The sequence below is a fragment of the Dermacentor variabilis genome, chromosome 8 (genome assembly GCF_050947875.1).
Source record: "Dermacentor variabilis isolate Ectoservices chromosome 8, ASM5094787v1, whole genome shotgun sequence".
NCBI lineage: Eukaryota > Metazoa > Arthropoda > Arachnida > Ixodida > Ixodidae > Dermacentor > Dermacentor variabilis.
The window spans coordinates 155,814,767-155,838,367 of NC_134575.1; the positions used below are offsets into that span (position 1 = coordinate 155,814,767).

Sequence of the window (23,601 nt, forward strand, 5' to 3'; positions counted from 1 at the left end):
CTGCTGACTCATGTGCAGCTGCCCATAGGAATTTCAAGGTCACAACATTGCTCGCTCTCAAAGGTACCCAGGTCTGGAAAGTCGGAAGAGATGGAAACTAGGTGGTCATCGAAGTCATCATCGTCAGCTTTAGTGTGCGGCGAAGGGAGACAGGATAGGCAATCAGCGTCCGTGTGACAGCATCCACTCTTGTAGTTAAGGAAAAGCTGTACTCTTGAAGGCGCAAAGCCCAGCGGGCCAACCGGCCAGATGGGTCACGCAGCCCAACGAGCCAACAGAGTAAATGATGGTCAGTCACTATTGTGAATGCGCGGCCGTGTAGATACGGACGGAACTTCTGAATGGCGAAGACGACTGCTAGACACTCAAGTTCAGTAACGGTGTGGTTTTTCTCCGGTTTTGTAAGTGTCCGACTAGCGTAGGCAATGACATGCTAACGGCCATCACAGAGCTGAACAAGCACAGCACCAACGCCTACACCACTGGCATCAGTATGCAGCTCAGTTGACGCCTCCGGATTGAAATGCCACGTAACTAGTCCAGAAGTCAACAAAAATTTCAGCTGTTGGAATGCCGATTCACAGTCAGCAGTCCACAAGTATTCTTGATAAAGCGCCAGAAATATGAGCAAAGGCCCAAAAATGTTCGCAGATCTTTCCCCGTGTGTGGCTGTTGGAAGTCGCAAACCACTCCTATCTTTTTAGGGTCTGGTCGTATGCCGTCTTTGTTGACCAGAAAGCCTAGTATGAGGGCTTGACGCTCACTGAAATGACATTTCTTTGAGTTTAAAATAAGGCCAGCTTGCTGGATACATCATACCTTGCTGGTGAAGCAGCGCACTGACACGGGCACAGTGAGGACACACAAGAAAAGACGACACTCGCTGCTAGTTGGGCTAGTTGGTGAGTGATCATCATACCTTTTCATCATTATTATTTCTTGTGTGTCTTCACTGTGTCCGTGTCAGTGCGCTGCTTCACCAGCAAGGTATGATGATCACTCACCAACTAGCCCAACTTTCCACTTTATTGCTGGATACAGCCAAGAACGACCGAAAGGCCCTGATTGTGCTTGTGAAATGCCCGACCGTAGATAATGACGTCGTCTAAATAGGACATGCAAATTTCCCATTTGAGTCCGCAAAGCACGATATCTATAAATCGCTCGAATGTCGCTGGAGCGTTGCATAAGCCAAAGGGCATAACGTTGAACTCGGAGACCATCAGGTGTCACGAAGGCTGTCTTCTCCTTGTCTGAGGTGTGCGTGGGAATTTGCCAATATTCTGATGGTAAATCAAAAGAAAAGAAATACGACGCGGAGTGGAGGCAGTCGATGGCGTCATCTATTCGTGGTATGGGGTACACATCTTTTTTTGTGACGTTGTCTAGGCGGCAATAGTCCACACAGAATCTCCATCAGTTGTCTTTATTCTTGACTAAGATCACAGGAGCAGCCCAGGGGCTACGCAATTCCTGGATCACTCCTTTCTGTAACATTTCTTCGACGACGAATTTTGTCTCTGAAGGTGAAACACGATAAGGCTTCTTACGAGTTGGCGTCACTTGCCCTGTATGGATGCGGTGTTGCATAAGAGACGCCGGTGGTGTATGGGACGCTCGTTGGCCTTGAGCAAAATCAAACACTGTGGTGTAGTGAGCGAGCACTCCTTGAAGCAGGCACTGCTCACTAGAAGACAGCACCTTGTTAATCATGCGCTTAAAGTCAGCAGAATTATCATGGCTGGAATCGAGGTTGGATTTTTTCCCGGCAGTTGACATTTTGACCGTTCTGACACTGACAATGGCTTGTTCGTCAAAACTGGCCAGTTTAAGTCCTAGCGGCAATGTTATGGATTGGGTTGAAACGTTCACTGTCCACAAACGATTAAAACCATCAGTGACAACGAAGGAGCGCATTGTTATAATCGGGCTCGACTAAACCCCAACAAGAACCCGTATGAGGGCAGGAAGTATTGACAGGTAAAAACACTGCAGTCTGAGGGGGCAAACACACATCTTGCGACACGGAGAGAATGTTGGTGCCATCACTGGTGTTATCTGTCATTGAAGTTTGCGCGTCGCGGCGAAGAGAAATTGCACCACTTCTACAATCCAAAGTTGCCCCTCACTCACGCAAGCAATCAATTCCTAAAATAATGTCATGCATTGTATGTGCAAGCACAGTAAATTCACTTCTAAATGTCTGGTCCCCTATCATAACTGAAACAGAATAGACCACAAGTGGGCACAACATTTCCCTACCAACTCCCCGAAAGGTAGCATTCCGATCCCAAGAAAACGTAACTTTTTGTCCAAGACTATTTTTGAAGGACAGGCTCATAACAGAAACTGCCACCTCGGTATCAACTAAAGCAAAAGCCCTCACATTGTCAACTAAAACATACACTTTGTTTTTAAACAATCTTGCACAAGGGGGTCTTGATGAAGACGAATATATTGCGGCCTCATCCCCGTCAGTCGCACCAGCTAGTTTCTCAGCGGCGGCGGTGACAACAAGCGACGACGAGGTGATGGAGAGAGCCGTAGTCGTGGCGGTGGTGGTGTGAGGCTGAGCTCGAAAACTGGGGAGTAACTGCGGTTCGTGAGTATCTGCTGCAGCCGTTGGAAGGAACTGGGATATGGCCAGGGCTCGTCAGCAGGCACGCGGGGTGTATAGGAATTAAACCATGGAGCACGCTGCTGGCAGCGGTGGCAATACCTAGCAATGTGTCCAGGCACACCGCAGCTGTTGCAAATGCGGCAGTCGCGGATTGTCATGGTTGGCACCGGTGACATAGGTGTCAGGGGTACAAACGAACTCTCAGGTTGGTTGTCGGAGGGAAGAGCTCGCGGAACAAATCGTGCATCTTGCCGGCGTCCCAGACTTCACGGTTGCGGTGGAAAGTTGCTGCTCTCCGGACGAACAGCATAGGTCCTGCAAGGCTCTCGGTAACTCTGATGTGCCCAGGTGACCGGTGGCACACGAGAGCGATCGTCAAATGCACACTGATGGCACACATAAGCGTCGTCAACAACTTTAAGGCATTCAAGCTTTTTTAACCACTTGTCGAATCACAGAGGAGATGTCGTCGTGGGTTGGGACGGATACGCTTGCAATAGCAGTTACACTGTCAAGCATCCGACCTATGGTCCAATCCTTCTCATTTTCAGCGATTCAAACGCCCGGCAGTGTTTCTTCAGATCAGACGGAGTACTAAGATCTTCCTTCGTTATAAGACAATTATAAACATCTTCAGCAATTCCTTTAAGCAGATGTCCTACTTTGTTTGAGTCTGTCATGGTGGCACTGACGATTCCGAATAATTTCAAAACAGCTTCTACATACGTTGCACAAGTTTCGCGAGGTAATTGAGCTCATGGGGAAAGCGTCTGCTCAGCCTTCCTTTTGTTAGAGATTGGGTCCCCGAAGCACTTGGTGAATTCTTATACAAAATTATTCTAGCTTGTCAGAACATTCTCGTAGTTTTCAAACCAGAGGAGCGTGGTTCCAGCGAAAAAAAAAAAAAAAAAGAGACGTTATCGAGCTGCTTCCAGTAGTTGTGGCGACTCACTCTGTTGCAGTGTTTAAGCAAGTCATCAAAGTCTTCATTCACCTTCCCCAAAAAGGTGGGTGGCTCTCACAGCGGTGTCCAGTAGCCAGCCTGACCTGCGTGATTGCTGTATGGTTCGCCGCAGATGGGGTCGTCATTGCCTTCTCCGGAATTGGTCATGTCCGCTGCTTGTGGTCGTAAACCGGCCAAGCGTCTACTCCATCGGACAGTTGGTAGAGCTGGGTCGTCCAGGATCGTCCAAGATTTGCCCTGTACGTCCACCAAAGATGTTACGAAAGATGTTTATTTAGAGGGTGAAACGAGGTCCAACAGGAAGCCACAGGCTAGGCTCAGCTAGTGCAGAATACCCCAAGCTCACTCTGCTTTGAAGAGTGAGAAGCAGAGTGCGTGCACTCTGCTTCTTCTTTCTCTGCCTCAGTCGCGCAGTGCTGCAACACTATATTGGTCTAAAATGACCCTGCAGCGTAACTGGAGATGTCCTTAAGCACTCTCTTCTTTTGCCGCCTTTCCACCTTCTCGCGATCGCTTTTTGGCCTTTTTCAAGCGCACAGAATCTTTTTCGGCTGTCCGATGAATGGCCAGGTGGCCAGGAGTTAGCCCCACTGATGAACATAGCTCTTGGGTGGACCTGTGGCAGCCAGCATTATATCTTAGAACTGTCTCATGCAGTGCTGTCTGCACAGCAATCAGTGACACATGCTGCTCTTTGGGCATCAGGGACCACAGCACCAAGCGAAATGATTCTGATGCATTCTGAGTCCTTGCTTCCAGGCAGCGTTGCAGAAGAGAAGCCTGTGAGAGGCGCTTATAAACAGGTAGCAGTGCTTCTGCAACATAGCTTGGAAGATTGTACCAATGCTTCGGAGGTGGCACACCGTCGCTCTTGCTGGCGGTATGACGACACCACGAGTCTGCACCCTCAGGGCAGAAGTCGTGGCGAGGATCCTCGTCCATCGATGTCACGTGGTGGTACGATGCCATCACCGCACACTGTATTGCAGCCACATCGTTGAAATTGTTCCATAGGGCCCAGCCATAATAGTCGGTCAACTTGTCGATAAGGGCCTTTGTCAGCCTGCCCTTCCTTCCTAAGGACTTGTCACTTTTCTGCACAAGGTTGCGCAGTGCTGTCCCCATCCTCCTCTGGACGTGGTTCAGGCATTCCTCTTTCGAAACGGGAACCAGTCCATAAACATTGTCTTGCACAAGAACAGAGAAGGTGGCACTATCTCCGTCAGACATGAACGTTGTGTAATGAAGGTTGTACTTTGGCACCGAACGTGAGAAAAGGATGACAGCAGCTTCAACCTCCATCCTCCCGGACTTAGAGTCGGTGTTTTTCTGGCACACATGATCCTCCTACCAGCTTGCGTAGCCTGGGTGTCCAGGCTTTGGTCCTACTTGGCGACCAAGGCACTGGTTCGCTAAAACAATGGCATCCAAGATGAGGCCCGCATGATATTCAATTATTGCACCAACTCCAATATTGCCATGCTTGTGCCATGTTCCATCAAAGTTTACTGTAATATCCCTGCTGAAATACGGATCCATTTCCTTGCAGGTGGTTTTCTCAGCAGAAGCAGATTCTGCTTAGAACTTGTCTATGCACTGTCTGCAGTTTCTTGAATTTCTTCAAGTGCTTCTGAAAAGTCTTATGATACAGGCCACGATGATATTCCACGATGGACATGTTCATCGCTGCCCAAAAGTCATTTGTTTGTCCCTTCCCTGTCTGTTTTGTTGCCACAATGGCTCTTATATTCACGTCAAAGGCCATTGAGTCATCCCGACGAGCAGAACTCCACAAGCTTGCAACTACTCTACAATGTAAACATAGCAGCTCAAGCTGTGTTGCAAGTCCAAGTTGGGTGCATCCTTAAGCTTTCATCCCAGTCGTGAAGCACTGCTGGCACGGGGTCCCAGATAGCAGGTTGCCTAGGGCATCCATTTGCACAAGGAGAAAGTTTTCGCCTTCACTTGTAGCGGTGGCAGCTTCATGATCGCACTTCATTGCTTGAACTTTTCATTCCATTGCTGACATAGCACGAAGTGCTCATTGCACAGCAGCGTGTTTTTTTAACCGCCGCTTCTTTCTCCTCACACGTCAGGAAACATGTTTTAAAGTGTAGAGTGGACGATGTGATCGCACTGTGCGAGGCAGATGAAAGAGAGGACGTAGTAGCCACTGTCAATGAGCACGAGACACCAGGTGCACTCGTCACGACAAATTCTTGTGCCGGCGGAGCAGAAGTCACATTGCTAGAAGCGTTGACGCAACCACGCTCTTGCGTAGATGAAGCAGAAGCTGCCTCATAGGAACCAACGGTGTGATCATTGTCGGTGCTTGGGCGAGCGGCAAGCTTCATAGAACGCTTCCTTGCACCAAACGCGTATAGAGCCTCGAGTTTCTTCGGGCGCATCGTGGCCAACCGCACAACCATCGGCAGGCTAAATGCAACAATGGTCTCGTAAAGACGGTTGAAAATTGTCTCGTAAAGACTGTAGAAACTTGGAGAATATGCGAACGGCTGCAAAGATAGACGATGGCAAGCGGAACACACAAAGACCACCGGCGATGGAGGAGCCGAAGCAGACGACGGCCGGACGCATTATGCAGGAGACCACTACGTCATCGCATGCAGCAGCCAATGGGAGTCACGGGCTCCCCCGTGTTCTTGAGGAGCCCGCGCACTTCGCCCAATCTCAGCTTCGTGTCTCAGCCATGGGAAACTTAAAAGCTCTCGCGAGCCCTCCAATCATGAGTGATTTACGCCTCTCCCGCGCTGCCGCCGCCGCCTCGGGCAGCGGGGAAGGAAAAGCAGAAGAATGCACTAACAAAAAAACACCAAAATGGCGGCGCTCGGGGGAGCAGTGGAGAAATTGCGTTCGCGCCAAGTAGGGGTATTTTGAGCACTCACTAGCCGCTCGAGGGCTACTGTGGCTCGTTATAAACTTTCTTTGAAATAGTTTCCCGATGAATTCGACATTAATATTTACAGAAATTTTAGTTTATAAGACATACTGCCCAAATATGTGGTTTTCCAAAAATCACATTTTTCACGATTTCTCGGTTTTCAAAGGCTGCATCCCCCCTTAAGAGAAAGGGCCTTCTGTTTCCGCAACATGGTAAACAGTGAACGCTTCGGTCACCCTGTGCGCACTCAACTTGCATCCGTGACGTTTGGGTAGTCCACGTTGAAGCACTCTAGCAGTAACACGAAACGCACAAGGCGGCGACAGCAGTGAGCACTAAACACACAAATGCAGCAGCATGCAGCCCAGCTTGTGATGGCCATGGCAGTTATGCTTTCCTTATCAGACTGGGTTGCCCTGTGCAAAAGCGCGGCGTAGCAATAAAAAAGGTAAAAAAAAGGCTAGCATACGCCGATGAGCTGCCAGGAAATGGGTGACATAGCATTGTCAACCACGCGACTCGCCCTGGCTCAGGCTTGTCAGGTTCCGTGCAGAGCACACTATGTATGCTACACAGCACTACACAACTGGCGGCAGAGATGTGGAGGTGAAGGAAGGTGGGTGTGGAGAGGAGGGCCAGTGGCAGCTGCTGCTCGGCCAGCAGAGGCTGGAGGTAAAGAGAAGCGGGTGTGAAAAGGGACAGCAGCCGCATGTTAGCCACGGTGGCTATGCTCTAACTCCGAGATCAGCCGAGGCGCCCCACTCGCATGCACCGGTCATTGGCGCATTTGTATCATCCACGAAGTCTTGAGAAACTATTCATGTAATCCCGAATCATAGCAAATTCTATATAGCGTAGTCCGTCCGAAACATCTTACAAATTTGTATCATCGCAAAATTCGGATCAACTGTAATCGTATCATCGAGATTCTACTATATCTTGTATCTTAAGATACACGATACATTCTTTCATGTATCGGCAATACCGATACTGATACACGTCTTGCCAGACATATTATGATACAGATACAAGATACCCAAAGAGCATAATAATAATATTTGGGGTTTTACGTGCCAAAACCACTTTCTGATTATGAGGCACGCCGTAGTGGAGGACTCCGGAAATTTTGACCACCTGGGGTTCTTTAACGTGCACCTAAATCTAAGCCCACGGGTGTTTTCGCATTTCGCCCCCATCGAAATGCGGCCGCCGTCGCCGGGATTCGATCCCGCGACCTCGTGCTCAGCAGCCCAACACCATAGCCACTGAGCAACCACGGCGGGTGCCCCAAAGAGTATAAGATAGTATCTAAGATACATGTATCTTCCATACTGCCCAGCACTGGCTGTGACGCACATGTGGTTTACCATACAGTCTGTAATTAAAGCTTGAAAAATTTGGTGTCATGGCCCCTATAAATTGGACAGTAATGGGAAAAAAAATACGCAAGGAAACCCATATCTGGTGTAGGTGGCATTAGAAGGTAGAGTGTGGAGTATTGTGTTTTGAGTTCACAGTAGTTTGCACAGCATGAGTGAGGGAAAACATACAATCCAAAAAACAATCTTTTCCACAATATTCCGAGGAGTGAAGTGGGTGGTTCATAATAGTAAATAAACAATTATTTCGTGCCATACGAAGCTTCCGGCAATCTTTTATCATTTTAAACATAATTTAAACATTTCAGTTCATTTTGGTACAGTTGAAAAACTTCGTCAGGCACCATCTTAGAATGACTGTCAATGTTAATGTGATTAGCACTTAAGCATTGTAGCAACACATTGCGTGTGTCACTACCGCCGAAATGCGTATGTAAGACGCACATACTACAGCCAAGCTCCTACTTCCCTGTGGACATGCTGCACCACCCAGAGGCACCGTCGTGAAGTGGCGTGTGAATATATGTTCCGACAAGACTGTTTCAAGACATACAGTGGAACCTCACTGATAAGTTCCCGTCAGGTACGTTTTCCCAGAGCCAACGTTTGCAATTGAGAACCCAAAACACGACCCAATAGAGTTACGCTCATTTTTTACCAGTTCATACATACCCGGAAAGCACCATTTTTCGGCACCAACGTTCAGTACATCGCCAAACTGCGACCACATCATACGTTTTCCGGCCACTAGATCCCATGTAAACGAGAGAATGCGCAAGGCGCGTGCGATCGAGAACAGCACATAGCTACCCGCCACAGCAGCTTCACCGCAACACTCGCGCGCCCGCCTCACGTCAAAACGCAGGCACGCACTCAGTTTATTATTTCGCAAATCTTCCTCGGGGTCGTCTAAGCTGGCATTCACAGCTGCCACTGCCAATACTCTTGCGATAAGCGTCTTCGCCTACCTGTTTCTCAGCGCTGTTAGATACGGGGCCGTTTCCTGAGCCTACTTCGAGTTCACCAGACCACATCGAATCGCACCACAGCTAATTAAGGAGCGCAGAAGCACGGATACCCCATTCCTGAGGCGCGCACGTGCAAACAAGTTGGCGGCCCCCACTTCGTGTGCCGCAGGTGGTGCTATTCACTGCTTGACTCTTCCCGAAAGTGATGCGAGAGCCTGGCGCTGTTCCAGGTAACGTGAGTCCCGAAGCAAGACGGCTGTGATGCACCGCGAAGGTCTGGCAGCGTCGCCCCCACCTGGCTATTGTGACGGCGCATTGCAAGTTAGCAAGGCAAGACCGCAGAGAGAAGTAAGCCCTCGAACAATTGGGGACCCAGCGGCGACTCTCTTCGCCGAGTATGACACCATCGCACGGGCGCCTACCATTGGCCGAAAATGAGGACACTTGAGCGGGCTCGCCGATTGGCCGAACGTGATGTGTCTTCGAGACACCGAAGGGCTTAAAAGACGCAGACCGGGAGCAGCACAGAGCATTCCTAGAGCATTCCTAGAGCATTCCTGGATTCTTCTCTTTCGAGCTTCTTGGCACGGGCCGCAGCGTCCGAGTTGCTGCCGGCCCGTAATGACTTTAAGACTGTTAATTGACTCTCACTGTAAATAATGTAAATAAACCTCCCAAGTTTTTCATCCCGACGTCCTCCTCAACTCCTACAGCGTGTGGTACCGTCGGAAGCATAGTGCAAGATTTTAACAGACGACAAGCGAAACGCGCTGCTGTTCCCTGCTGCAGACTGATAGTATACGTTTTATGGCCGCTAGATGCCACGTAAACAAGAGAATGCGAGAGTCACACGCGATCGAGAACAGTATGTAGCTGCCCGCCATGGAACAGCTTCACCGCAATATTCGCCCGCCCGTCTCACGTGAAAACGCAGGCACGCACTCTTTTTTTTTTTTTCGATACCAGCAAACCTCTGGGGTCATCTAACTTGGCATTCGCAGCTACTGGGGAGGTCGCCACCTGTGTGCCTGGTAGCCAGTGGCCATAAGGTAGAGCTACAATCTGAAAGGACCTTGCACCGTATTTACTCGAATTGAGGCCGACCCCGATTCTAAACCAACCCCCTGAAGTCCGAAGCAAAAAAAAAAAAAAAAAAAAATTACCTCGAATGTAGGCCGAACAAAAACAGCGAGGACAGCATTCACAAAATGCAAACAGCATTTATTGAATCTGAACGTGCAGAGCTCATTCAACGCTGTCGTCGCTGCTAGACTCGTCGCTGTGTTCCTTGTCACTGTCACCTTCAAACAGTGCACTATCTTCGGTACCGTCAAGCGCATTAGATATGCTGCACTTTTTAACCCTTTGACGGTCAATGACGTAACTATACGGCGCTGCGAACAAGTCCGAAAATGGTCGATGCCGTATATTTACAGTGCCGCCTGTACGTTTAAAAAGCGCGCCAATTTTGTAACTTTTTCTTTTCTATCATGTGCTGCCACTATGTGGGGATTACAGGGAATTTTTTTCACGCGCCTCCCTCGCTCGGTTTTCGTTGCATGGTTTGTTTTAGCGCTAGTTTGCTCCTGTGCGTCTATATACTACCGCTCACGTATTGGCGTACGTGCTGGCGGGTGGCCGTTTGGATTTTGTTTCGCGGGCGGTTTCGTTTTTTTGTGCTTGCGAAACTGATGGCTATCTCGTTCCTAATCGCTCAAAGGTTGACCGCTTGTTTCTCGCTCGTTTAGTGCTCCCAGGGGTGCGCATAGGAAGTATGCCACCGTGTATGCGTTTCCATTTCTTTTCTTTTCTTTGTTTCAAGACTTACGAAAACTTATTGCCCTAGCTGGTTGGCGATAAGATGAAGATTAGCGGAAATTTGTCACACATGTTGCTTTTTTTGATGGGCACAGAACCAAACAGTTTTCTTGAGTGCGCACACCGACGCAGTTCGATTATGCTATGGACGTACGTGTTAGTGTAAGAGCAGGAACATTTGAGGCTTGCAAAATATTCTCGTGTGCGGATTTTCAAAGCCATGAAATATGTGCATAAAAATGCATCAAATTTTTAATTCTGATAAGTTTATTTTCTTTTTTTGTTGTTGTTATTCATGAATGAAGAGTGCATATGTACCAATGCAAAATATCTTTTTCCTCACTTTACGGACATTCTCGAAAAATTACGGTGATTTTTTTTCGAAATAAGTCCCTAAGAAGAATCGGAATCTGCAATAAAAAAAATCGACCCTGGGCAGTAGCACATGGTGAAAAAAATCGCCCCTCAAAGGATTAAAGGCGCGCATGATCAAAGTACCTGGGATGTCATCCCACGCTGCAGCTACCCAGCCCGCCAGCTACAATAGCGACGCACCAGTCCATGTAATATTTCTGCAGATGATCCTTGAAAGGTTTGTTGATGCAAACATCAAGTGGCTCTAACTGGCCCGTCATGCTGCCCGGTATGACAGCGAGGTCCGTGTTCGCTTGGGCGAGCGCAGCCTTCACATTGTCGGTCAAGTGCCCACGGTAAGAGTCGACGACAAGGAGAGAGTTCTTTGTCAAAAGGTTTCCTGGATGCTGTCACCACACAATCTTAACCCACTCTTCCACCATCGCACCTGTCATCCACCCATTCTCATTTGCCCGCACAATGACATTTCTTGGGAAAGTTTCTCGAGCGGGCAGTGTCTTCCTTTTAAATATCATAAGGAGGGAGTTTATGTCCATCAGCTGTGCAGCACAGCATCACAGTTGCGCGCTGCTTCTCGTAGCCCGCAGGGCACACGTTCACCTCCTTGGCACCCTTTCCAATCACGGTGTACGCCACTGGCATATCAAAATGCACGGCCGCCTGGTCAGCGTTGCCGATTTGCCCAAGGTTGTAGCTTGCCGCTTCTCTCTTTCGCAGCATGTAGTGCTGAAAAGCTATCAGCTTTTCTTTGAACTCGCTTGGCAGCTTCTGGTGATTGAAGTGCGACGTCGGAGGCTGAGGCCAAAGCGCTTCATGAATTTCTCAAGCCAGCCCCGGCTGGCTTTGAAATCCTTTGGCGTTAGACCTCACTCCCTCGAAAGTTCCCTAGCTTTCGCTTGGAGCACTTCTGTTGTCACTGGAAGGGCAGCTGCTCTCTGTGAAAACAAAGTCGGCCAAAACTGTCTCCACTTCGTGGTGACGGAATTTCTTTGGTCCACTAAATGCCATCCTCATTGTGGCACATGCAAAAAGCTGCTGTCATTGTCCCCTCCAACGACGGACATTTTTCGCGTCAACGCCGAAGTCCCGCTCGGCTTGAAGGTTCGACGATGCCTCTGCGACTATCGCAACTTTTCGCTTGAAAGCGGCACTGTAGTGGCATCTCCTGTTTGGTGCTATCGCGATAACACCACGCCGCACACCGATACGGTCGACATGACACCGGTCAAAATGGCGACCTCGCTTGTGTACGGTTGGCTACTGGCACTGCTAGTAGCGGCTGTGATACTGACTTTTGAAGATGGTGCTAGCTATTCACCATATTTAGCAGTTTCAATGAAAAACTGGAACGTTTCTTAAAATCTTTGAATCTAAGCCGACCTTAAGCTTTGGAATATGATTATTTGAAAAAAAAAAAAAAGCTACCGGCCAAGATTCGAATAAATACGGTATATAAGGGGCTCTGCGGAGTGGGAATAAAGTTCGCTTGCCGGTAGTCTGCCTCGTCCCTCGGCTCCTGTGCTCAACATGGCGTCAGAAGAGGGATCCCACCGTTAACACTGACATGCCTGACACAGAATCCACCCCCGCAGAGACCACCGAACCAAAGTGCACATCGTTCACACAGGCGCATCTGGTATGCGCCCACCGGAGAACTTCACGTTTCGGCCAACGTGGATTTCAACATTCAAGGATTACACTTTCATGGCCGGCCTCAACAGTACCAGCGACGAGGCCCAAGTACGGACACTTCTTTACTGTATGGGACCGCAATCCTGCAGCATTCTTTCGTCCTTGGGATTATCAACACCGGAAGCGCTTTCTTTCACTGCCGCCAAAGAAAAGTTGGATTAGCACTTCGTGCATCCAGTAAATGAGATATACAAAGTCGTCATTTCCACTGCCACACTCAGCAGCCAGGCGAATCTGTGGACGACACTTTTTCGGCATTACGCAACCTGGTAAAGCACTGTAGCTGTAACAGCCTGCTCGTCGAGGACCACCTTGTTCGCAACAGATTCGTTGTAGGGATACGTGACGAGAAACTGTCTGATCAATTGTGCCCGTGCACAAAACTTACCGCTGAGGTAGCACTATGCCAAGCCCGCATACATAAGGACGCAGAAAAAGAGCGGTTACCACGCGCTAGATTGACTATGAATAACTCTCTTGCCGAAACGCTTGGTTGGCAAATTGACTTGGTTCGGCAAAACCTTCGCCACATTCCTGCGACCAGTCTGAGCACCCAGCTAGGTTATCACGTCGCTTTTGTAGACGACAGCGTCACTGTCGAAAAGACTGCCCAGCCAGAAATCAGTTTGCCACTACTGTAGAAAGGTAGGACATTTTGTTGAAGTCTGCATGAAGAAGAACAGAAATGAGCTACTGGGTTTCATCGAACTTCACAATGTGGATTCACGACGAGCACGGTACATAGACATACTAGTGAACGGGCGCCCAACTGAGTTTAAGATAGACTCTGGCGCAGAAGTCTCTGTTGTCTCGCCGTCTCTCCCAGGCCAACCGCGGTTGCTAGATGATGTTGAAGGGGAAGTCTTAGGCCCTGGCGAACAGAGTCTGCATGCTCTTGGTACCTTTAAAGCAACCTTACAGTGGGGTGATAAGTACACAGTGCAGACCTTGTACGTGGTTGAACATCAACGCACTCACCTGCTCTGGCTCCCTGCTATTGAAGCCCTTGGTGTTGTTCCCTTCCAGCATTCTGCTGAATGCGTTCATTCACCCCCAGCCAAGATTTTCCAAGGGTTGGGAAAATTTCAGCAAGCCGAATATTGCATTCACATTAAATCCGGTGCTCGTGCATTTTCCTTGAGCGCCCCAAGGCGGATTCCAATTCCTTTAAACGATGTTTTCAAGAAAGAGCTGGACGATCTGAAGTCGTAGGACGTCGTAAGGAAAGTAGAGACGCCAACTGAGTGGAGTTTTGGGCTTGTAGTCGTGCCGAAATCATTGGCCGGCTACAGAATCTGCATCGATCTGACGAAGCTGAACAAGATCATCGAAAGGGAGCGCTTCATCTTGCCACCGGTGGAGCAGATCCTCGGCCAGTTGGGTGGAGCGCGAGTATTCTTCAAGTTGGATGCGTGGTCTAGTTTTCATCAGGTGAAGCTGAGAGCCGACAGCCAGGAACTCGCAACATTTACAATGTCGTTCGGACGTTACTGTTACAAGAGACTCCCTTTTGGTATAGCCATGGCACCAGAGTATTTCCAGCAGTTAACGTCGAGGGTTCTTGAGCGCTTGCCTGGGGTCGTGAACCTGGTTGACGACATTCTAATCTTGGGGAAATGTCGTCAAGAGCACGACGAGCATCTGGCTGCAGTCCTAGCTCGCCTTGAGGAGGAGGGTGTCACCCTTAATGAAAATAAGTGTGCGTTTCGGGTCAGCTCGGGCAATTTCCTTTGAGAAGTGATTGGGCGCCAGACCCGGACAAGGTGAAGGCCGTCAAAGATCTGCCGCCACCGACCGACGTAAGCGGAGTACAACGATTGCTGGGAATGACTAATCACGTCGCACAGTTCAAACCTCGCTTATCCGACGTTATGGAGCCCATTCGTTCCCTCCTAAACGAGAACAGCACATGGACTTGGGGTCCCAGTCAACAAAAGGCCTTCTCACGCCTCAAGCTGCTGTTCACCTCCAACACGTGCATGGCAAAATATGATTCTTGCTACCACACTATAGTATCCACAGATGCCAGCTCCTATGGTCTGGGAGCTGTACTGCTACAGGACCAGCCTGAAGGTACTCGACGTGCTGTAGCGTATGCTTCAAGGGAACTTACTCCAACGGAAGCACGTTATAGTCAAACAGAAAATGAAGGTCTCACGATGACTTGGGCTATTTCACGGTACGACCAGTTCCTTTGCGGCCTAAGCTTCGAGGTAGAGACAGATCACCTTCCTCTGGTCACCCTTTTGGATAACAAGGACATGGAACTCGTGCCGCCTCGCATATAACGAATGCGGAAAAAACTGATGTGATATCAGTGCGTGGTGAAATATGTGCCTGGAAAGCACTAAGCTACAGCAAACGCTTTGTCACAAACTCCCTCTGATTTGACAGCTACTCGCATGGTAGACACCCTGGAGTTGTTTGTCAGTGAAGTGTTCAAGGAATTACTGCCTCTTGTAGCAAGACGGCTCGAAGATTTCCGCATACACTAAGCCCAAGATGGACTCTACTCTGCGTTCATGACGTATTGGACGAAAGGATGGCCGGACAAAAACAAGGTGCCACTGCAGATCACTCCACATTGGAAGGAGAGAGACAGATTGAGCATATACGACGGCATCCTTCTGCTGGACTGACGCCCTGTCATTCCTTCAGCCTTGCGCCAGGACATTCTCGCCCTATTACATGAAGGGCATCAGTGAGTGCGCTGCTGCCAAGAAAGGGGCAGGGAGTCTGTTTGGTGGCCTAACTGTAATATGCATGTTGAGCATATGGTGACCCAATGCGCCATATGCGCCGAGACTCGAGTTCAGCGTTCCGAGCATATGTTGTCCACGGTGACACTCGACAGACCATAGCAGCACCTTGGCATTGATCTGTTTCAACTTAGAGGGAGCAATTACGTCCCGATTGTTGATTATAATTCCAGGTTTCTCGAAATAGTCTCCGTGGGGTCCACCACGGCAGCAGCAGTCATCTCAGCGATCAGGAGCTGTATTGCTTATTTTGGCATACCGGATATCGTCCAGACCGACAACGGACCGCAGATTGTGTCCAATGAGTTTGCTGAGTTTGCGCAGTCATACGATTCTGGCACGAGACCAGCAGCTCGAGGTACCCCCAGAGCAATGGAGATCCAGAGCGCATGGTGCGCACAGTGAAAGACTTGCTTTTCAACGGTCCTGATCCCTACCTTGCCTTACTGTCATACTGTGACATGTCCAATACCAACTGCATTTGCCCGGCTCAAGCCCTGATGAGAAGGAAAGTACAAACTCGTCTCCCGGTACCGTCGTTACCATGCCACACGAGTTTCTGGGAAAAGAACTCGTGGAACAAGGCACAGCAAGCGATGAACTACAATCGCCGTCATGCTTTAAGCCAATTTGCCCCTCTTAGTCATCATCACCATCATTTATTGTCCCTTAAAGGCCCCTGTCGGGGTATTACATAAGGGGTGACCGTATACAAGGTAGATAATAAAAACAAAGGTCTAAAAATATAACAACGCAACACAGGGACATAAAAAAAAAGCAAAGAATGCGATAGTTTAAACGGTGCTTGTCAATATTGTCTTTATGCCACAAGCGCCACACGCGTCGGCGAATGGTTAGGGCAGCAGGGCAAGTACACAATGGTTACAGGGGAAGAAATAAAAAAAACTCAATACAGGAAAAAGGATAAAGTTTCATATGAACACAAATCGGAGCAAAAAGAACACGTCAACCCAGATGATTTAACAACATCGCCTTAAACCTTGTCGCGTCGTGCTCATTAGTTAGTGAATCGGGCAGCAGGTTCCATTCTTCAATAGCAGTCGTGAAGAAGGACTTGTTAAAAGCCTTAGTGGAGCCATAAAGTCGTTGGACGCTATTTGAATTGAATAGGCGGCGCAATGTACGAATGGGAGGAGATATGAGGGAAACACGCAGATAGGGTAAATTGAAATATAAAAGCATATTTAGCGCCAGCAAACAAGGACGGAAGGGAGACGACACCACAATGCGCTAACTTCAACAACTTGATTTTCAGGAAATACACCTATATAACCCATGCACAGTGGCACCACCTCATCGAAATCTTAACCATCCAAGAAAGCCGTCTCCTTATCTAACAAGTTGACCGAAGGGGCACTAACACACGTGTCACTATTCCGCCTGATAGCCTGAGCCTCAATAATCTTTCGCACGTCTTTATCTTTGTGCTTCGCAAGAACGCGGCAGGATCCATACACCGGCGCACAGCCGCATTCCTGACAGTGGGTTGACAGATGACCCGCGTTGCTCATTTTTCACATTTAGGCTATGTTCCCGTAATCGGTCATTAAGACATCTCCCTGTCTGTCCGATGTATTTTTTCCCACAGGACAGCATAAGCTCATATACAACAGCTTCTACGCAACCCACTGGCGCTTTTCGATGATTCGTAGAGCATCCGGCAGCTGGCTTACGATACGGGTCCGTTAATCGACATATTTTTGCCAGCTTTTATGGTGCTGAAATGGTCCCTTTTGTGTCCACCCGACTAGCCATTTTCTTAAGATTATGTGCCGTTCTATGCAGGTAGGGCACTACCGCTACCTTCCTTCTGCGTTCCGTCCGTTGATTTGCCACGTGGCGAATTGTGCTATTTGACCTGCACCTTCTTTAGCAGTCCCTCTACGACCGAAGCTTGCACTGATTCCGGAAACCCTGCTGCTGATAACCTTCCCGACTGATCCATAAGACTCGTATAGATCTTATGGTGGCAAGACTTCTTTAAAGCATTTCCAAAGCATAAGTTGGCAATGCTCCTCTTGACAAGTTTCGAGTGGGCTGACCGATATGATAACAGGGGCTAATTAGCTCTAGGTTTATATTCCCAACGCGTGTGCCGTTCCATGAACTCGAGCTGAATATCTAGGAAACGCAGTATGTTATCGGTGGGCTCTTCAATCGTGAGAGTAAGTGGGCTAAGGCCTGCAGGAAAAACTTCGTAAAGCTTGCCTACTGTAAAACGTGCATCTGGTTCAAAAAGGACGAGATAGTCGTCAATGTATCTGACAACTTTAACCACCCTGTGCTCTGACAAGGTATGGGACAGGTTTTTGTTATGGTGAGCTAGAAAAATGTCACTTAGTATGGGTGCCAAACATGAACCGATGCAAACCCCTTGCTTTCGAATGAATATGTCGTCATTCCATGCTGCATATGTAGAGTGAAGGTGGCAACTAAGCATATCTAAGAAGCCCTGAACGGACAAACCGGCTGAATTTTGGAATGAAACCACACCATACACGTCTATGCACTCTTCTACGCAAGTTATTAGTTTCTTTTGAGGCAAGGAGTAGTACAAGTCCTTTATGTCAAAGGAGCAAGCTGATAAGATTTTGTCAGAATTTCTTTCAGGAAATCTACGATTTCTGCAGAGCTCCAAACTAAAAATGGGAATGCTGAAATATAAATTATGGAATAAACACAGGCGCGCAACTTTTCGTCTGAGAGCTAAAGAAGCAAGGCGAAGTGATGATTTAATGGAGCTTACGCTGGAATGAAAGTCTTATGTCGATGATATGAAGCGTGCTGCACGGTTCTGGACGGATTCAAGCATGTTAATTAGGTAGGACTGATGAGAACTCCAGATCGCGGATGCATATTTAAGCCTACTGCGGACAAAAGTTTCATAAGCCAGTTTTCGTATCTTAGCGGGGGAAGTGGGAAGTGATCTTCTGATAAAACCAAGTGTACGTGAAGCGTCCGCCGTGATTTTTGTAATATGATCAACCCAAGTTAATTTGCTATTGATTGTGATGCCAAGGTAACGATAAGAATCTACCTGCAATAGGTCCTCAGAAAATAAAGAGTAAGGATAAGTTAAATTAGAGCGCTTCCAAGAAATTTGCATAAAACTGCACTTCCTAGTATTTAGTTCCATCATCGACAATGTGCACCAATATTTAATAAGCTTCAGGTCGTTCTGGAGGGCAGCTTGATCGTCTTTAGTATTTCATCATCATCATCATCAGCCTGGTTACGCCCCCTGCAGGGCAAAGGCCTCTCCCCCGCTTCTCCAACAACCCCGGTCATGTTCTAATTGTGGCCGTGTCGTCCCTGCAAACTTCTTAATCTCATCCGCCCACTTAATTTTTTGCTGCCCCCTGCTACGCTTCCCTTCCCTTCGAATCTAGTCTGTAACCCTTAATGACCATCGGTTATCTTCCCTCCTCATTACATGTCCTGCCCATGCATATTTCTTTTTCTTGATTTCTAAGATGTCATTAACTCGCATTTGTTCCCTCACCCAATCTGCTCTTTTCTTATCCCTTAACGTTACACCCATCATTCATCTTTCCATAGCTAGTTGCGTCGTCCTCAATTTGAGTAGAACCCTTTTCGTAAGCCCCCAGGTTTCTGTGCCGTACGTGAGTACTGGTAAAACACAGCTATTATACACCTTTCTATTGAGGGATAATGGCAACCTGCTGTTCATGGTCTGAGAATGCCTGCCAAACGCACCCCAGCCCATTCTTATTGTTCTGATTATTTCAGTCTCATGATCCGGATCCGCAGTCACTACCTGCCTTAAGTAGATGTATTCCCTTACCACTTCCAGTGCCTTGCTACCTATGGTAAATTTCTGCTCTCTTCCGAGACTGTTAAACATTACTTTAGTTTTCTGCAGATAAATTTTTAGACCCACTCTTCTGCTTTGCCTCTCCAGGTCAGTGAGCATACAATGCAATTGGTCCCCTGAGTTACTAAGCAAGGCAATATCATCGGCAAATCGCAAGTTACTAAGGTATTCTCCATTAACTTTTATCCCCAATTCTTCACAATCCAGGTCTCTGAATACCTCCTGTAAGCACGCTGTGAATAGCATCGAGGAGATCGCATCTCCCTGCCTGACGCCTTTCTTTGTTGGTATTTTGTTGCTTTCGTTATGGAGGACTACGGTGGCTGTGCAGCCGCTATAGATATCTTTCAGTATTATTACATACAGCTCGTCTACACCCTGATTCCGTAATGCCTCCATGACTGCTGAGGTTTCGACAGAATCAAACGCTTTCTCGTAATCAATGAAAGCTATATATAAGGGTTGGTTATATTCCGCACATTTCTGTGTCACCTGATTGATAGTGTGAATATGGTCTATTGTTCAGTAGCCTTTACGGAATCCTGCCTGGTCTTTTGCTTGACAGAAGCCTAAGGTGTTCCTGATTCTATTTGATTCTTTAGTATTTATACGCCGGTAGATAATGCAATCATCTGTGAAAAGGCAGATGGTGGATGAGATGTTGAGTGGGAGGTCGTTAATAAAAATTAAGGAGAGAAGCGGACCCAACAGAGACCCCTGTGGTAATCCGGAGGTGATGCAAGTAGAACTTGAAGGAAGTTCGCCTATTATGGTGAACTGAGAGCGAGCTGTGAGAAAGTTGTGAATCCAGTCTAAAACAAGTGGGTGAAGGTGAAGACCTGAAAGTTTGGACATAAGACGTTGATGTGGGACACGGTCAAATGCTTTGGAAAAATCAAGATAGATGACCTCAGTTTGGAACAAAGAATCAAGATTTAAGTGAAGGCTCATGGTAAACTTAAATAACTGTGATTCGCATGAATAGCCATGCTGATTTTTTAAGAAGGAGTTGGAATTCAGGTGGGATGCAATATGCGAGTATATAATATGCTCAAGAAATCTACATGGCATGTAAGTTACTGAAATAGGACGATAATTCTTAGTCCTGGAGACTATGTTATCGGTCACGGACACACGCTGCAATGGTGAAGTACTCTGGCAGGCTCAGCGTCCGCGGTCCTACCTTGTTGAGACTCCCAGAGGCATCCTTCAGCGTAATCGTCAACGCCTGGTACTTCATTCATCGGAAGCGACCCAAACTCAACTGGCAGCTTCTTCGCCTGTCCCTCCCGAGATCATGCAGCCTGCAGCACCTCAAGAAGATCCAACACAGCCAGAAGTCGCGCCGCAGGAAATAGTGACACAGACTCGCAGCGGTCATATAGTGAGACCATCGCGACGGTTGGACTTGTAGGGCCGTTCCATAAGAGGTGAAAAGGAGGGACGTAGAGGTTGCCACCTGTGTATATAAGGGGCTTTGGAGAGTGGGAATAAAAATTGTTTTGGTTTCTTCCTTGCTGGTAGTCTGTCTCGTCCCTAGGCTACGGCAAGCGATGAACTACAATCGCCGTCCTGCAACTAATTTATAATTTCTTTATTTCAATTAGTCAGTAGAAGTAATTTCCCCTGTGTTGTCCTTGGTGTCCTTGTTTGTTGTCTTATGATATGATTAATAAAAATCGCGCCCCTTGGTTAACTCCCTTTGTTCTCGTTCAGTGCGTGCATGTGTGTGTGTGTGTGTGTGCGCGCGCGCACGTGTGAGCGCGCATGTGCATGTGCGTGCGAGTAGATATATATGTGTGTGTATGTTTTGAGCGTGTGTGAGTGCATGTGCTATACTCGCCGTGCTATGAGGACGCCCTAGACTCCAAGTAACTGAATTAGTTTCAAAGTTTCAAAGTTATAAAGCCAGCAGAGTGACGATGCCACCCCTCACCTGCAGTCCCTCGTTGTCAACCTGCAGACGTGTTATCATCGCCCTGAGCTCCCGGTTGGAGGCCTCGTACTGCTTCAGCTGGGTCTCAAGCTCTGCCTCCAAGTCTCGGCTGCTGGCCTGGAACTCTTCCAATTCCAGCTGGGCCTCTCGCCACCTGCACACGTACGGGTCGGTCAAGGGCCACCTCACATGAGGAATGCTGCCAACAAAGCTAAATGCCCTATAAGCCACAGGGCATGCAAAAAGGAAATAAAAATGAAGCCCTTTACTAGCTCCCTGATACATCATTAATTCTGATAGCAACTGCTCAGGCCTTGTCAAGTGGATGAGGATAGCAATAGGGGCTTGTTGGTACGGCATATCTTATTTTGTTATAATGCAAGCTTGACACGGACAACAGAAGGAACATCTGACACACACAGCGCTACTTTCAACAACAGATTTATTTCTCGTTCTCGTCGCTATATATACACCCTCGACCCGTCATACAGCACGTGTAAGATTATTGGAAAAAAAAATTATATATATATATATATATATATATATATATATATATATATATATATATATATATATATATATATATTATATATATATATATATTTATATATATATATATTATATATATATATATATTATATATATATATATATTTATATATATATAAACTGGGAACCCCACGTAGGCAGTTTCTTGACTCACATATTCACAGACATGTACATGTTCAACGAGAACAGATAATTCAGCTCTTTTGAAAATAATGAAATGGAAGGTTTACTGACGCATGCGTCGCCGAATGTTGATATGTGTCTGGCTTCTATTATGAAGCGCGTCATTTCACACCTGATTCTACTCATGATGACTGTTTCTTTAAATCTTGGTTTGCACTTGCATCTGTGGCAATGGATGGCAAGAAAGCCGTCAGCGGCCAAGTTGTTAACTTTGTTACTGTGTTCTCGTAGCCTGTCATTTATGCATCTGCCTGTTTGACCGATGTAGGATCGTCCGCACCCAAGGGGAATACGGTATACCACACTGGCGATGCAATCAATGAAATTGTTTTTATGTTCTTTTGCGCATGCGCTACAAGGGATTCTTTCTGACCTTGTGTTTTTACAAAGGCTGACCAATTTATTAGGTGCCGAAAATACAATGTTGATGCCGCTCCTTCCAGCAATCTCCTTTTTTCTATGGGAGAACCCGTGTATGTAGGGGATTACTGCAACCTTTCTTTTGTTCATGTCAGTGCTCGAAACGTGCACCTGCTCCGAACTGCTTTCTGCGCCTTCTTAAGCAGTTCTTCTGCGACTGACACAAGCATGTGGCTCGGGTAACCAGCGCAGCTTAAACGCGAGGCTTGCCGTTCGAAGCTATCGGGCATTAGGTGTTGGCATGATTTTTTCAGTGCTTCGCTGAAACACATCTTCGCGATTCCCCTCTTCACAAGCTTTGTATGCGCGGAATGAAATGGTAAAAGTGGCTTACTTGCCCTAGGTTCGTAACACCAGCAGGTTTCGTTATCGGCGAGCACAAACTTGATGTCAAGGAATCTAATCCTCCCGTCACATGGCATTTGAAAAGTCACTTCTAGTGAATTTAGACAGTCACGAATAGCTGTAAATAATAATAATAATAATATTTGAGGTTTTACGTGCCAAAACCACATTCTGATTATGAGGCACGCCATAGTGGAGGACTCCGGAAATTTTGACCACCTGGGGTTCTTTAACGTGCACCTAAATCTAAGCACATGGGTGTTTTCACGAATAGCTGTAAAAACAGGAGCACATTCATTAGTAAAACAAGCAGATGAACAGTCAATAAGAACTAAAAAGTCGTCAACATATCTAAAAACTTTTACAACCTCAGATTCGTGAATGCGCTGTGACAAGTCTCTGTCAAGTTTGGCTAAAAACAGATTACTTAGCACTGGTGCTATGCACGAACCTATACACACTCCTTGTTTCTGCAGCTACGGGTACCTTTGTTAACGATAAACGTAGATGACAAATAGAACGTAAGTTATTCTAAAAAATTGTCAATGGATGTACCTGCTTCTGTGCTAAACCTAACGGCACCATATGTATCTATGCAACTGTCAATACAGGTTAATAATTCTGATTGTGGCAGAGAATAATAAAGGTCTTTAACGTCGGCAGAGAAGGCCTTTAAACGTTGATTTTCATGAGCTATTACAAAGTTTGCGCTGCAACCCCCGAAGAAAAAGCCTGAACTTTTATCTATTGTGCGTCAGGTCTCTAGACGTGCTCCATAGGACGAGGCCACGAGGATCAACTCTGAAGGTGTCGACGCCTTAAAAAGCTGTAAGCCT

At 47.4% G+C, this 23,601-nt stretch overlaps 1 protein-coding gene and 1 pseudogene across 7 annotated transcripts in view; both read right to left on the reverse strand.

The window, feature by feature from the left end:
• Positions 1-23,601, reverse strand: part of LOC142590689 (nuclear distribution protein nudE-like 1) — a 400,224-nt gene that overhangs the window by 290,900 nt on the left and 85,723 nt on the right. For all 7 annotated transcript variants that reach the window (XM_075703108.1, XM_075703106.1, XM_075703107.1 and 4 more), the window contains exon 3: positions 21,270-21,423. In XM_075703108.1, the coding sequence (XP_075559223.1) occupies positions 21,270-21,423 (154 nt within the window). The remainder of the gene's footprint in view (positions 1-21,269; positions 21,424-23,601) is intronic.
• Positions 3,830-13,747, reverse strand: LOC142590795 (uncharacterized; annotated as a pseudogene).